Raw genomic sequence first — 14,046 nt, forward strand, 5'->3', positions numbered from 1 at the left:
CCCTAAAATACACTTACCGGTATTTAGCAGAAATGTAGTAAAAGCAATAAAATGATGCAGCGTTTTTTATTTTAGGGTATTGATTTTCAAAATTTTCAAAAATATGCCTATTACAAGAATATAACCATAGAGAGTAAATAACCTGAAATAGAGAGAGAGAGAGAGAGTATATAACCAGAAATAGAGACGAAATAAAGGCCATCCATCCCTGGCAACTCATCAGGCAAATGGGCCTTATATCACTTTTAAATATCAACTCTTGTTTGCACTGAAATCACAAATTAGAAAGCTGAAATAGTACAGCGCCAATAACTGACCTGTGTATACGTCTCCTTATAAATATTCTGTATTTATTGTAATAAAGCTAATTCTCTAACAAAGGGGGCTGTTCCATTCGGTGGTGTGGGAAAACAGCAAAACATGTAATTACAAAACAATAGGAATCACATTTCATCGAAAATAGAATATTAAACATGTAATTTTTCAATTGTTGTCCATTATAGCAAAACTCAAGGTAAACTGGTCGATTGAAGTGAAACAGTTGACGGCACAAATTGACGACACCCGTCAATTGTTTCGAATTCGGGCTGGCCAATCGGAGCGCAGTTGTCACCGTAATGTTTTGGTAGAATAATTTTCAAACAAATTAAATGACATTTTGTTTCAATTTCTGGTCATGTACTTGATAGCCTATTATCACTTAACTGACATATAGATTTTTAATTATATTTTGATCATAGCTGATGTAACCTGTAGGTTTACTACGAAATACGAAGAAACGATCATCGTTTTAGCTTCGTGTTGGTCCGATAGCTACCACGAAACACATACGAAGATCCTTACATAAGTCCTTAGACCGAAACGTTAAACGACAGCTTTCGTATTGAATTTTGACACTACTTACGTCGTATAATGTAGTACATATGAGCTTCGTCGCGGACGCAGTCACGTGGTAGACTTGCTGGCCTCTCGCCCGGTGTCCGCTTGACGTTTTATGGGACAACCTGTATAACGAATTATGATGGGAATAACACTTATTATTATTATTAATTCCCAGTAATATGGTCCATTTAACAAAACTCCTGTGAAGAAAGGATATTGTTAAATCAAAGTCAAAGTTAAATAACCATTTATTCAATAGGTAAATCTTTTACACTGGAAAACGTCATTTTTCGCTCGTTCACTGTGCTCACCTCCCTGAGAAGAACGAGCAAGAAACTCTAGAAATTGCTCTTTTTAAATAAACTTAAATGCTATAGAAATACACTTTGAATCATATTTGTGTGGAATCTAGACTCACGTCGTCTTTCCATACATCTTTATCTAACACGTAGTCTACTTTTGTATTATGACTTTTCAATTAAAATACTTTCAATGTAAGTCTTGAACTTAACAAATGATCATCTTAATATATGCGCCATAAACTTATTGTAAAATGATCTTGGACTGGTCCGTTTGCAGGTGGCTCTCCTCGTCACAGCATCTAGTCTTACCTACGCGGTGTCAGTACCTCTAGTCCTCTTGATAGAGCTGCCAGCCATTCAGCTGTGGAAGGCTCTCACCGAAGGCGGTCCACGACCTCCGCCGTCCCCGCGCGCGCCTACGCCTCCCTCGTTGGCCAAAACCTTCGACCTGGTTGCTCACATCCGGAGAAGACACGAAGTCTAGAAACTGCTAGTGGTTATTTTGTCAACATTCGCCAATAATTCACCATGTAACACGATTATTATTTCTTTCGATTACGTAAATGTCACTATGGAGCTATATATATAAATACAGCTGTGACTGCCATAAAAGCAAAATTCCAGGTATGTAGCTACTCTTTTCCACATATTTGCTGCTCCATTAAACAGAAAGAAATACTGTCAAACTAGAAACAACTTTTTTTAAATTTGTTACATAATTTAACAAATTAATGCCGTTGTCACACAGGCCAAACACTAACGAAGAGATGTACGGTCGAGGTATACTGTGTTTTTTTTTAATGTGACTGTATGGGTAAATCCGAAACAATAGAAGACAAGAAAACTGTCTTAAGCACCATTAAGTCTTTTATTGTAAAAACTTATATAATAATACATTGACCTACAATTATATGGACGTCGGGTCCGTGCTAAAAAGTGTCCGAACTTATAGGGCGTTAAAATCGTATACAGAGCGACATTCACGCTTTAGTCTTCGTTTGTTCGACTGACAGCGAAGCAAGCAAAATTAGACAGTACTGCGATGACATTACAATTTAAATTCAACGTTTTAGCTTTTTCATATTCCTTTACATGTCACTACGTTTAAATAGGTTGACTTGGGACATTTTTTTCGTGGTTTTTGTATTAGACCCGTCGTCCATTTATTTGTAAGTCAATGTAATAATATAATATAAATTTTAGTATAGTCAATTTTTTGGTCAACGGTGAATTGTCCATAAAAATGAATAAAATTGATGAAAATTTATTTTAGTGCTGCTTGACTCAGATTTATGTGAGGATCATTTCAATATATGGGATGAAAAAATCGGGACAGCAGTAGTCGGTCAAATTTCGTAAAATATTTTTCATACAAAATGAATAAAATTGACTATTTTTTTAATGCTGATAGACTTAACTTCTTTTGTGGATGATTTCATAGCATGGGACCACAACATGAGACGAAAAAAAATCGGGACATCTGAAGTTGGTCACATTTAATAAAATGATTTTTCATACGAAATCCTTTAAGTTTTTGTGAGTGAAATCTCTGAATGGCACTGTAACTGTAATGGTAGGAGCAATATAAAACTTGCACCTTGAGGTGTAACTTACACACAGAACTCCCATATGCTGTAGTTACACTAGCATCCTTTAAAACGGGAACACAAGTAATATTCACATTATTACTTGGCGGCAGAAATAGGTAAGATGACAGTATTTCACCGGTGAATTCTTTCACAAGACGCTCTGTTACTTTGTAATATTTTTATATTGATATTATTTATAGGGAAGAAGTTTAATTCGAATTTGGGATTGTGTCAATTTAGACGAGAACTGATTTGAAATTTGAAATCATTAACATTTCGTTAGTATATATATAAAGCCATATGTGATCAAAATGACAAAAGTCTTTTTGTCAAATGAAAATCATAAAAATAACACGAACTATACGGAACAAATTATATACCTATGTGTGAAATTTCATTAATCTCCCATTTAAGCATAAAAATTTACAGACTACATTTGTTCGTAGAATCTATAAACCTCTCCAGAATAGTTGCCATTTTCAGATATGGCCTTATAATACTAATGATGCCATTCAGTGGTTATGATAAATTATTATTAGAATAAAGTAATGACCGTTAGGGCGCGTTCTCATTATGTCGTAACGACAGATAGTCATGAAATTTAAAGTGTCGTGTCTTGTATATTTAAATGAAGTTGTTCACACATGGAACAACACGATTTACCATGTTATCGACTTTTTTATGTTACGGCGACCGTGATAATTAGAAGAGCTAGAACGATAGTCGTCGGATGATAAATAAAACGCCACGATAAAAACTGGGACGACAGATAATCGCAGCTTCAAACGATTCTGTCGTGTCGAACCAATAAACTGTCGTCACGATCTAGTGGGAACTGCAGGCTGATTTTAATTCCAATCGGAATCGACTCGATCGGGTAGCCCGTCGTCCGAGTCTCGAAATCAGATGGGTTTCCGAGCGAGAAGATGAACCTGATTCCTACTATATCTTTCTAATTTGTGAGTTAAATTAACTATTGTTCCGATTTGAAATGTCAAATGTTTCCGATCCAGTTGCGAATCTCAATTATGCACCTCGACTTGGAAGAGACGCAGTTTCCGATCGGGAGAGGCAATCAAAATCAAGCTGCAAATAGACACGACGATAAAACAAACGTCCACGACACAGTCACGACAGATAGTCGTGATATACGCGACAGTCGTCGATAAATAAAACATAACGACATAATGGGAACGCGCCCTTAGGTAGTTAAATAAGATTAGGGTGTTATTAAAAGTTTAGACTGTTAAAAAAATACGCAAGAGAAACCATACGATGACTAGATAATCTCTATTATTAATTAGTTATCTGTAAGTCTCGTACCCAGCAGTGGGACTATATTAAGTAGCCAAAGACGCATTTTTAAAGCCATTTCTATTATTGACTTCATTGACCAATGCGGGTTGGGGACTCCACAGTTTTCCGAGGTTGGAACCTTCTTCGACAAGGTTAGGCAGGTTTCACCACCACCTTCACCGGGAATTAAACGAATTGCTACTAATCATTAGTAGTTTAGACATTCAAAGAGTCGGATCGTGGACATTTCAACTGAGAAGCCACCGTTTTCCCACTGGACATATTGCAACCTTATTGGATGAACTTTGTCGATACAATTAAATCCCGAAATCAGGACCATTTACACGGAGAGAGTTCCTCGCCTCAAAGAAGCGGTTATTGAAGCAACAAAAAAGTTGTTTATGCAAAAATTGAATGTATAAATAACACTTATATTATATTTAATCAAATAATAAATAACAATATATGGCTGTTTCCTCATGCTCCTACTAGCAGGAGCTAATAAATATATCCTTATGCTCCTACTGGTCCAAAAGTATAAATATGTACTCGTTGTCAATTACAATTAAGCGATTAAAAAAAATACGAATACTTTCAGATATAGAAACTGCGAGCCTGGTTTTCTTTAGTTACTTCCATAGTTTATGACATATCGTCGCCTTACCTTCTCAAACTCGTGTCTCAAAGCACAAAGTGACAAAAGTGAGGCATCGATATGGCATTTTGCTTGGAACTAGGGGACTACTCGCCATTTTCGTTAATACATCATTTTCGTGAACAGGTCAATTTTGAAACTCGTCATTTTTGGGCCTACATATATATTTGTGTACATACGTAAATAAACTTATACTTACGACCGAGTTAGAAAATATTTACGCAATTCAGCGAATCGACTTAGAATGTCGGATTAATTTTATTGTCTCAGGTTTTTGTCGCACCGTCGTTGTTTCCGATTTCCATAACACAAATGCGTTAGCTACTTACCTTGGGGTCCGAGCAACGTATGCGATGTTGTCGAACATTTATTTATTTAAATAACCCTGTATACAAGCCTAGAACTCGTAAGCAAGCCGTACCTGAGATTCACTACACTGTACGTGCTATTTTTGTAATTTTACAGGGGACGCGATTTTGCGTCGAAATGCAGCATGTATAACATTTAGAATGGCTTGAAATAAAAGTAATTGAGTTTTAATAACATTTCGATCTACCTTAATTGGCGTACAAACTGCTTTTCGACACAAAATCGCTTCCCCCGTAAAATTACAAAAATGGCGCTTACAGTGTAATGCTTCTCAGGTACGGCAAGGATCTCCATACTACATATTTCGCTGTATAAACAGTCGTAGTAGGCAATAGTTACTTGGGGATCTCGTGTAGACATAATCGTAGGCGAGATTTTAATTTTCACCTGTATCTAAACCTTTTGATACGATAATTTTTTGGCGATTGTTGCTTGGCGATAGCAGCGTAGGATTTCTCTCTCCGTAAACTCTCTCCGTCTTAATGGCCCTTTAAGCCATAATTAGTTTTAATTTCTTTCGATTTCTGCGAATGAATTTATGCAAGGACTTTGATTTTAAATGTAGGTTAAGATAATTTCTTTAAGAATTGTTGTTAATTTAATTTAAGTTATAAATAAAGTTTCCTAAAAATATGCCATTTCTTTTATATGTATTTATATACTATTCATCTCCTTTGATTTCTATGAAACAGAAAAAGAAAAGGAATGAAAAAAGTCTGATTTTAAAAGTTTGTGGAATTACCTCTCAGTTACCAGAAAATGCTCGAAACCGGATTCACCTCTAATTTACCGCCCTTAGAGGTGAGATAGGACCAATCTGAGGTACCCTCTTTCCAATAAAAGAATCATCAAAATCGGTTCACAAATGCCGGAGTAATCGCGTAAAGTAAACACACTATAGGGTAAGTGTGGGTAAGTGTAACAGCGTACTGGCCAATCCTACCTCCAAAGTCGCCAGACAGAAAAGTAAAATGTAAATAATTGTCAGTATTTATGTACTGATTTGTATGTAGTGTGTTTGAGTGGTGCTATGCTCCTATGTGGGTGGCATATTCTGTTAAGAACAAACCCTCTAATAAATAGAGAAAAAAGTAAATACAAAAAAATACAGTCGAATAACCTCCTCCTTTTTTGAAGTCTGTTAAAAAGAACAGAAAAATGAAAGGAGACATTTGGGTTTATAGAAAAATGGAATTTTTTTTGGAAAATTCTACAAAGATTTATATTTCTACACGTGTTTCGTAGACTCTTGACACCTTCCTTTCGCGTCACTTCCTACGGATTGGCCAAACTGTCGTTGGTAGGTCAATGTCGTCGGTAGACATCTCCGGAAGACACACGACTCATTGTTTAGCTCGTACTACCTAGTTTGTACGTTACACAGTTGACACAATCCTTTCGATTTATTGCGTGGCAATGTAAATTGATATTACAATTTTCTGAAGGTAACTGTTTTTTTTATATAATATCTAGTGACTGCACGAACGAGTCGTGCGCCTGATGGTAAACTACACGCTTGTCCATAACAGTTGCAGTGCCACTTAGAGCACCATCACTCAGACAATTGCAAAGATCTGAGGGGCACTGACACTACGCCCATCACCCGGAGACATAAGTTGACAAGTCCCATGAGCCTGTAAATTCACCAGCACCCTTACTCTTCAACACTGGAAGCAGTAATGCTGATATTACTGCTTGGCAGCAGAAATAGGTGACGAATTCTTCGACTTCCCTAGACGAATTGTTTCACCAGGGGCTCTATTGCTACTGTGTTGGTCATTAGCGGTTATTATAAAGAATCCATTCTCATTTCAATTGGTAAGGTCTAACACTCCATCCCAGTGTCGATTCATAAGGACTATTTATGTTGTAGTTTGTATAATTCGTGTGGTATCAGATTTTATAGCATTTTCAAGTTGTCTGTTTTATTTTATGATACTAAGGGACGAACAAGTCGTGCGCCTGATGATAAACGACACGCCTCTCCATAACAGTTGCAGTGCCGTTCAGAGATTTAATTCGCAAAAATCTGAGAGGCATTGCGACTGCGCCTGTTTTCCTGAGACATAAGTTGACAAGTCGCATGTGCTTGTAATTTCACCAGCACCAGCACCCTTCAAAACCGGAACGCAGTAGTAGGTGAGGTGGCAGACTCCCTGGATGAACACTTTCACAAAGAGCTCTACTTCTATTTACTAAAAATCTATCTATTTGGTGCTAATTAGTATTAGTGATACATATGTGTAGTTTTAGTTAATATGGCTATGTTGCTATTGTCACCGTTAGTTAGCAATCGATTAGTGATTCATCTGATCGGCAAGCTAAAATTTCCATTTTGGCATTACGTAGTGGAAATATTAACCGGCTACGTGAGCGAGGTAAAAAAATGTTTGTGAAGATCTTGCTACATATATAAACATTTCCATAAGCTTTTATGAAACGCATGGTCTTTTTGTAAACATATACTTTATTTATTTGGAACTCATTGTGTCTGTCGTGTGCAAATGTTATTTCCATCTATGACGCATTGTTTATTAGGATTGAAGTTATATGGCCACCTGTCACTTTTTTGTGTGGACAGCAAAGATCCGACAAAAAAGCACATGGAAAAATTCTCTACCTTTGGCTATCACTATAAAGACGAGGTCTTCACACATATCATTAAGGTCATGAACGTTCGGAATCCGGCAAGGTTAACTAGCCCGTAACGTTAATGGTGTTGTCGTCAAGATTCTAATTCGATATCTTGGTTGTATAATTCATACCTTTGTTTAGTTTGTTTATTATTGAGGATCACCGTCTCTTATTGCTACATACATTGCAGAGTACAAAAAATCTCAAAAGCTCGTGGAATTACTATTTATAATTACATATTTGCCAAGTTTTATTGAAATTGGTTACCAGGAAATGCGCGAAACCGGATTCATCCCTTAGTTTGCCACCCTTAGAGGTGGAATATTTTCTTCAGGGAACACTACTGTATCTTCTTTCCAACAAAAAAATAATCATCAAAGTCGGTTCACAAATTGTACAGTGTTATCGTGTAATATACATGCCTATAAGAAAAACATACAGCCGAATTGAGAACCTCCTCCTTTTTCTGAAGTCGGTTAAAAAGAATATTATTTACTTATGATATTTTAATTGAAAGGATAGGGTTATATGTCGGACTGTATGCATGTTTTCGCGTTATTACGTAAAACGGGTTTAGCTTTTGTAAGTTGTCTCGATCTATAATATATTTCGTCGCTTCATTCTCGATATAATATTTAACCAGGTAGTTTCCTTAACTTGCTAGGCAACACCGCACGGTTTTTAGAGAAAAAAAAAATGTTTTGACGTTGACACTCCCTACCAGGCGTAGAGGGAGAATTGGGTAGAGGGGCTCTATAAATACTAAAAACCGTATAAGCGAGATAGATTTATGTACAGACTTATCAGAGTAAACGAGAAAACAATATTATTTTTTGTCCCTTTCTACGTATGCGGTTTTGGTTGTATGACTCAACGCCCGTTGAGTCCAGCAAATCCGAGTGTTTGATGTGCATCGATTTTATGTGTTTGTGCTTTTAAGAAGTGTTTTACAAAGTTAGTAACCGTTCCTTTGTAGTAGTTGACAATTATTGCAGCTCACAATAATGGTGAATTGTTGTATTTTAGGCTGTAAAAGCCGTACGGAACGAAAAATCCCCAACATAACCTTTCACACGTAAGTTTTAATTCTTCATTACAATCAATTTTATTTGTAAGTCAATGCAATCAATGAATTTTCTTGTATGAATTACTAGTGAAATACTCTTACAAGAACGGAATATTACGATTTCATGTATTTTAGATGATATTTGAAGTGTTTTTCTTGATTGAATGATTTTTGTTTGCATCGTATAAACCTCCTAAAATAAGGAGAATATCTTACTTTTGTCAAATATGTCCATCTCGCTTCTACCAGCAGTGGTTATCATACGCGAGAAAGAGAGATCAAATAAATAACATATAAATTAAATTAGACAGGCTTAAGCTGATTTTAGAGATACCTTTTGCCACTATCTTTTCTCCAATTTGTGGGTCATTTTAAATATTGTGTTTTTAATACTTTTCAGTTCGAAATATGTATACTAAGTTAATTCTGTTCAAGATAAAATAAAAAAGTAATGATTCGTCATAATTGTTTTATTTGGTTATTAAAACTCAACCAAGCTAAACGTCGTCTGGCGGATTCTCCCTCCTTAGACTCGGCAGATTTCATCATTATCATGAACCCATTTATACGTCCCACTGCTGGGCACGAGTCTTCTCTCAGGCGAGTGCTTAGGCGACAGTCCACCGCACTGGCCCAATGAGGGTTGGGGACTGCACATGTATTACGAGGACTTTGAACCTCCTTCAACGTTTCATCACGATCTTTTTTTTCACCGAAAAGCTCATGATAAATTCAAACTAAATTTCGCACAAGTTCCGAGAAACTCAGAGGTCTGGATTCGAACCCACGACCCTCTGCTTGAGAGGCAGTAGGTCAAACCATTAGGCTATCACGGCTTCATTTTCTTTAACAGGGTAAAATTTGAAAAGTAGATAACCCAGAATTTATAGGTACTCTGTTGGTATCCCTTTTCAGAATACGCGAGAAGCTTCTCTATTCTTTTTTTTTAATCTCCCTCTACGCTATCAGGCATCAACCGCCATTTTCTATCCTCATTACTTTTTCGTGCGTGGCAACAAGCGCACCTCCACAGCTCCGTTAAAATATCGAACAAACTTAGAAAAAATCGAATATTATAAAGATAATCTGAAATACTTGGAAAATACAGATGCCAAACGTCGTTATAAGATCATAATAGATGATAGGACGAGTCGGACATTGATCAAGGTAAGATTTTTTCTTACGCTCATAAATAATGAAAATAAAAAATTAAAATATTCATTTTTATCATAAAGCACGACTTGCTACTTCTGGAATTATAATAAATGTTCGCTTTCATACATCGCAAATGTGAATCTAACTTACATGTAATAAAGCATCGGATTAACTGCGAGTTATCCCCGAGAACCAAATCGAACATGGGTGGATGAAAATCCGAACAGATATATTAATATGTGCATTTTACATGATGATTTATAATAAAACTGCTTAGAAGTTAACCGCGAGTTAAACACGATAATGAAATCGACTGCGAGTTGATTTTAATTTGAACAGTATTAGTACCTACTTGCTAATAAGTAACGTATATATTTTTAATTAAACTACGTCGGGGTTAACTGCGAGTTAACCACTATAATGAAATCGACTGCGAGTCGATTTTAATTTCAACAATATTAGTTCTTACGTGGTAATAAGTAAAGAATTTTTAAATAAAATTACGTCGGGGTTAACTGCGAGTTAACCACGATAATGAAATCGACTGTGAATCGATTTTAATTTGAACAATATTAGTTCCTACGTGCTAATATTAATAATAAGTAAATTTTTTTTTTAATAAAGTTTCGTCGGGGTTAACTGCGAGTTGACCACGATAATGAAACCGACTGCGAGTCGATTTTAATTTGAACAATATTAATACGTACGTACTAATAAGTAAACTATTTTTTAAAATAAATTTACGTCGGGGTTAACCGCGAGCTAACCACGATAACGTAAGCGACTGCGAGTCGATTTTAATTTAAATATTATTAGTATTTACGTGCTAATTAGTAAAGTATATTAAAAAAAAATTAGGTCGGGGTTAACTGCGAGTTAGCCACGATAGTGAAATAGACTGCGAGTCGATTTTAATTCGAACAATGTTAGTACCTACGTGCTAATAAGTCAAGTATTTTTATAAAATAAAATTTCGTCGAGGTTAACTGCGAGTTAACCACGATAATGAAATCGACTGCAAGTCGCTTTTAATTTGAACAATATTAGTACCTACGTGCTAATAAGTAAAGTTAATTTTAAATAAATTTGCGTCAGGGTTAACCGTGAGTTGACCGCGATAATGAAATCAACTGCGGGTTATTTCAATTTAAATCCCACATACGTGCAATTAATAAGTGTTAACGAAACACGCCGTAGTTAAAACTCAAATACCTATCTGATACAATTCTAAAGAAGATCGTTAATGGTTTTAGGCGACAGCCACCTGCAAAACCAATATGCAGCTTCGCCAGCAATACTATTATATATACAGGTACCAACACCAGTCTGTAACACCCAGCATTAGTTTATCGCCAGACGACGATAGAAAAAATTGCATATCACAATTAAAAACTTAATTGACTTGCGAGCAATGACAAAGTGCTGTCCTAAAAAACATCAATACATTTCTAGTACTTTTTTAGCCCCAAAACGCAACGGTGGTAGTCGTTTCATATTGAACATAACGTTCTTTAACAAATTTGTAACAAACTCATTTTAAAATGGAGGACTATCGATTTGCCTCAAAATTGATAATTCGCATTGAAAGAGGTGTATTCACTGATATCTATGTGCGAAGCAGACCGAAAGTACCACAGTATTTAAACCTATGAATTTACTGCTCTGACATACGGTTTGTCCACAGCATCGAAAGTGTTTACCAAAATCATGAAAGAAGTTGTAACACATTTGAGACAACAAGGATATAAGTCCGTGGTATATTTAGATGATATTTGTTGTATAGCAGCTGATTATTACGATGTAATGTTAATGCAACCATTAACTTATTATAATGTTTAGGCTTCATCGTTAATTACGGCAAGTCTGTGTTACAACCATGTCCAGTTTGTAAATTTCTAGGATTCAATTCTTATTCATGAAATTTAAGTATAAGTTTACCTTTCGAAAAACGTTACCAAAAAATTTTCCACTTACTTTAAAAAATAATGAGGTTACCCCGATGTGCCATACGGGAGTACGCGCAATTGATTGGTGTCCTCATCTCAGTTTGCGTAGCCACTAAATACGGTTGGTTATACACAAAATTACTGGAAATTCAGAAATTTCTGAGTCTTCAAAAACTCTTATTTATATCTTCCAGATATAATTCTAAGTGATTTGAGTACGTGGACAGACAATATTTACTCGACTTCATCGTATATGAGAATCTCAAGTTTTAGAATTTACACAGAACTTCCTCTTGAAAAACTTACGAAAAATCATGTTATTTTACTTGCACTTTGCACTGCACACCGCGTGCAAACTGGCATTGATTAAAATGAAAAACATACAAATAACAGATATTGCGATTAAAATTGCAATACCTGATTTAATCAAAACGTCTGCGCCTGGTCGCATACATGCCACATTAAATTTTCTATATTTTAGAGAGGATCCAGGTATTTGCTTTTTCGCAGTTTTCAAACATTATATTTTGGTATCACAAAATAAGACAACTGGACGTCAGGGAACGCTCTTGCTGACACACAAAGCTCCCCACAGAGTAGCCACGTGTCAGGCCGTGAACCGATGTGTACGGCAGGTGTTGGATGCGGCGCGGCGGGTGTGGACTCAGCAGTTTCCGGCGCGCATAGCAAGCGGTACGCCGCCACGCCGGCCGCGCGCGCGGTTAAAGTGCCGATAGCTCATACGCAAGGCTGCGAGTTGGACTCCGACATCTCACATCCTTTACTAGATTTTATAATATACTAATACTTACTGAAGACGAACACACGTTCGCAAGAACCATTTGCTTACAACATAATAAAACGGCAAATTATACTATTCTAAATTAATAATAATAATATTCTTTACTTATAAATTTATTATATGATTGTGCGATTTAAAAATTACTATGATTGTGATCTCAGGAGAAAAACCGTTATATGTTCATATAAAAGTATATATATATATATATATTTAAAAACATTATAATATAGTTATCGATTAAGCCTCTGGTATTTAATTTACGTAAAATCAACTGGAAGCAAAACTGAATACTCTAAAACTCTACCTGGTTAAATATTATATCGAGAATGAAGCGACGAAATATAATAGATAATCAAACGAACTTCTTGAAGTGAAGTTCGATCATTATGATGTGAGTTCCTTCAATCGAAGATATAATCAACATCCTCCCTCCCTTGACATCGTCATATCAGAAGTAAAGATTCTGAAACCCCCAAATAAGTTTTGCTTCCCACTCTAAACGGAATGAGGATAGAAAATGGCGGTTGATGCCTGGTAGAGAGTGTCAACGTCAAAACATTTTATTTTCTCCAAAAACCGTTAGCTGTAAAATGACAAATCGTCAGTTTATATTTTGTGTAAATTCTTACCGTGCTATGCACTATGCAGCACTTGAGATAGTTAGGTTAGCTGTAAAGTGTCAAATTGTCAGTTTATATATAAATGCGTTACCGTGTTATGCATTATGCAGCACTTGAGACAGTTAGGTTAGGTGTAAAGTGACAAATCGACAGTTTATAAATAAATGCGTTACCGTGCTGTGAACTATGCAGTACTTGAGATAGTTAGGTTAGCTATAAAGTGACAAATCGTCAGTTTATATATAAATGCGTTACCGTGCTATGCACTATACAACACTAGAGATAGTTAGGTTAGCTGTAAAGTGACAAATCGTCAGTTTATAAATAAATGCGTTACCGTGTTATGCATTATGCAGCACTATAGATAGTTAGGTTAGCTGTAAAATGACAAATCGTCAGTTTATATTATGTGTAAATTGACAAGTCGTCAGTTTATAAATAAATGCGTTACCGTGCTATGCACTATGCAGCACTTGAGATAGTTAGGTTAGCTGTAAAGTGTCAAATTGTCAGTTTATATATATATGTAAATGCGTTACCGTGCTATGCATTATGCAGCACTTGAGACAGTTAGGTTAGCTATAAAGTGACAAATCGTCAGTTTATATATAAATGCGTTACCGTGCTATGCACTATGCAACACTAGAGATAGTTAGGTTAGCTGTAAAGTGACAAATCTTCAGTTTATAAATAAATGCGTTACCGTGTTATGCATTATGCAGCACTATAG

The 14,046-nt window shown here is 35.9% G+C and overlaps 1 protein-coding gene across 1 annotated transcript in view; it reads left to right on the forward strand.

The window, feature by feature from the left end:
- LOC113231121 overlaps positions 1-2,036 on the forward strand; it is a 41,094-nt gene extending 39,058 nt beyond the window's left edge. Inside the window, exon 8 of the mRNA XM_026465291.1 lies at positions 1,462-2,036. Coding sequence (XP_026321076.1) covers positions 1,462-1,668 — 207 coding nt within the window. The 3' untranslated portion in view covers positions 1,669-2,036. The remainder of the gene's footprint in view (positions 1-1,461) is intronic.
- Positions 2,037-14,046: the final 12,010 nt, after the last annotated feature.

This window comes from Hyposmocoma kahamanoa, unplaced genomic scaffold (assembly GCF_003589595.1).
Source record: "Hyposmocoma kahamanoa isolate Upper Pololo Valley unplaced genomic scaffold, ASM358959v1 64, whole genome shotgun sequence".
Classification (NCBI taxonomy): Eukaryota; Metazoa; Arthropoda; class Insecta; order Lepidoptera; family Cosmopterigidae; genus Hyposmocoma; species Hyposmocoma kahamanoa.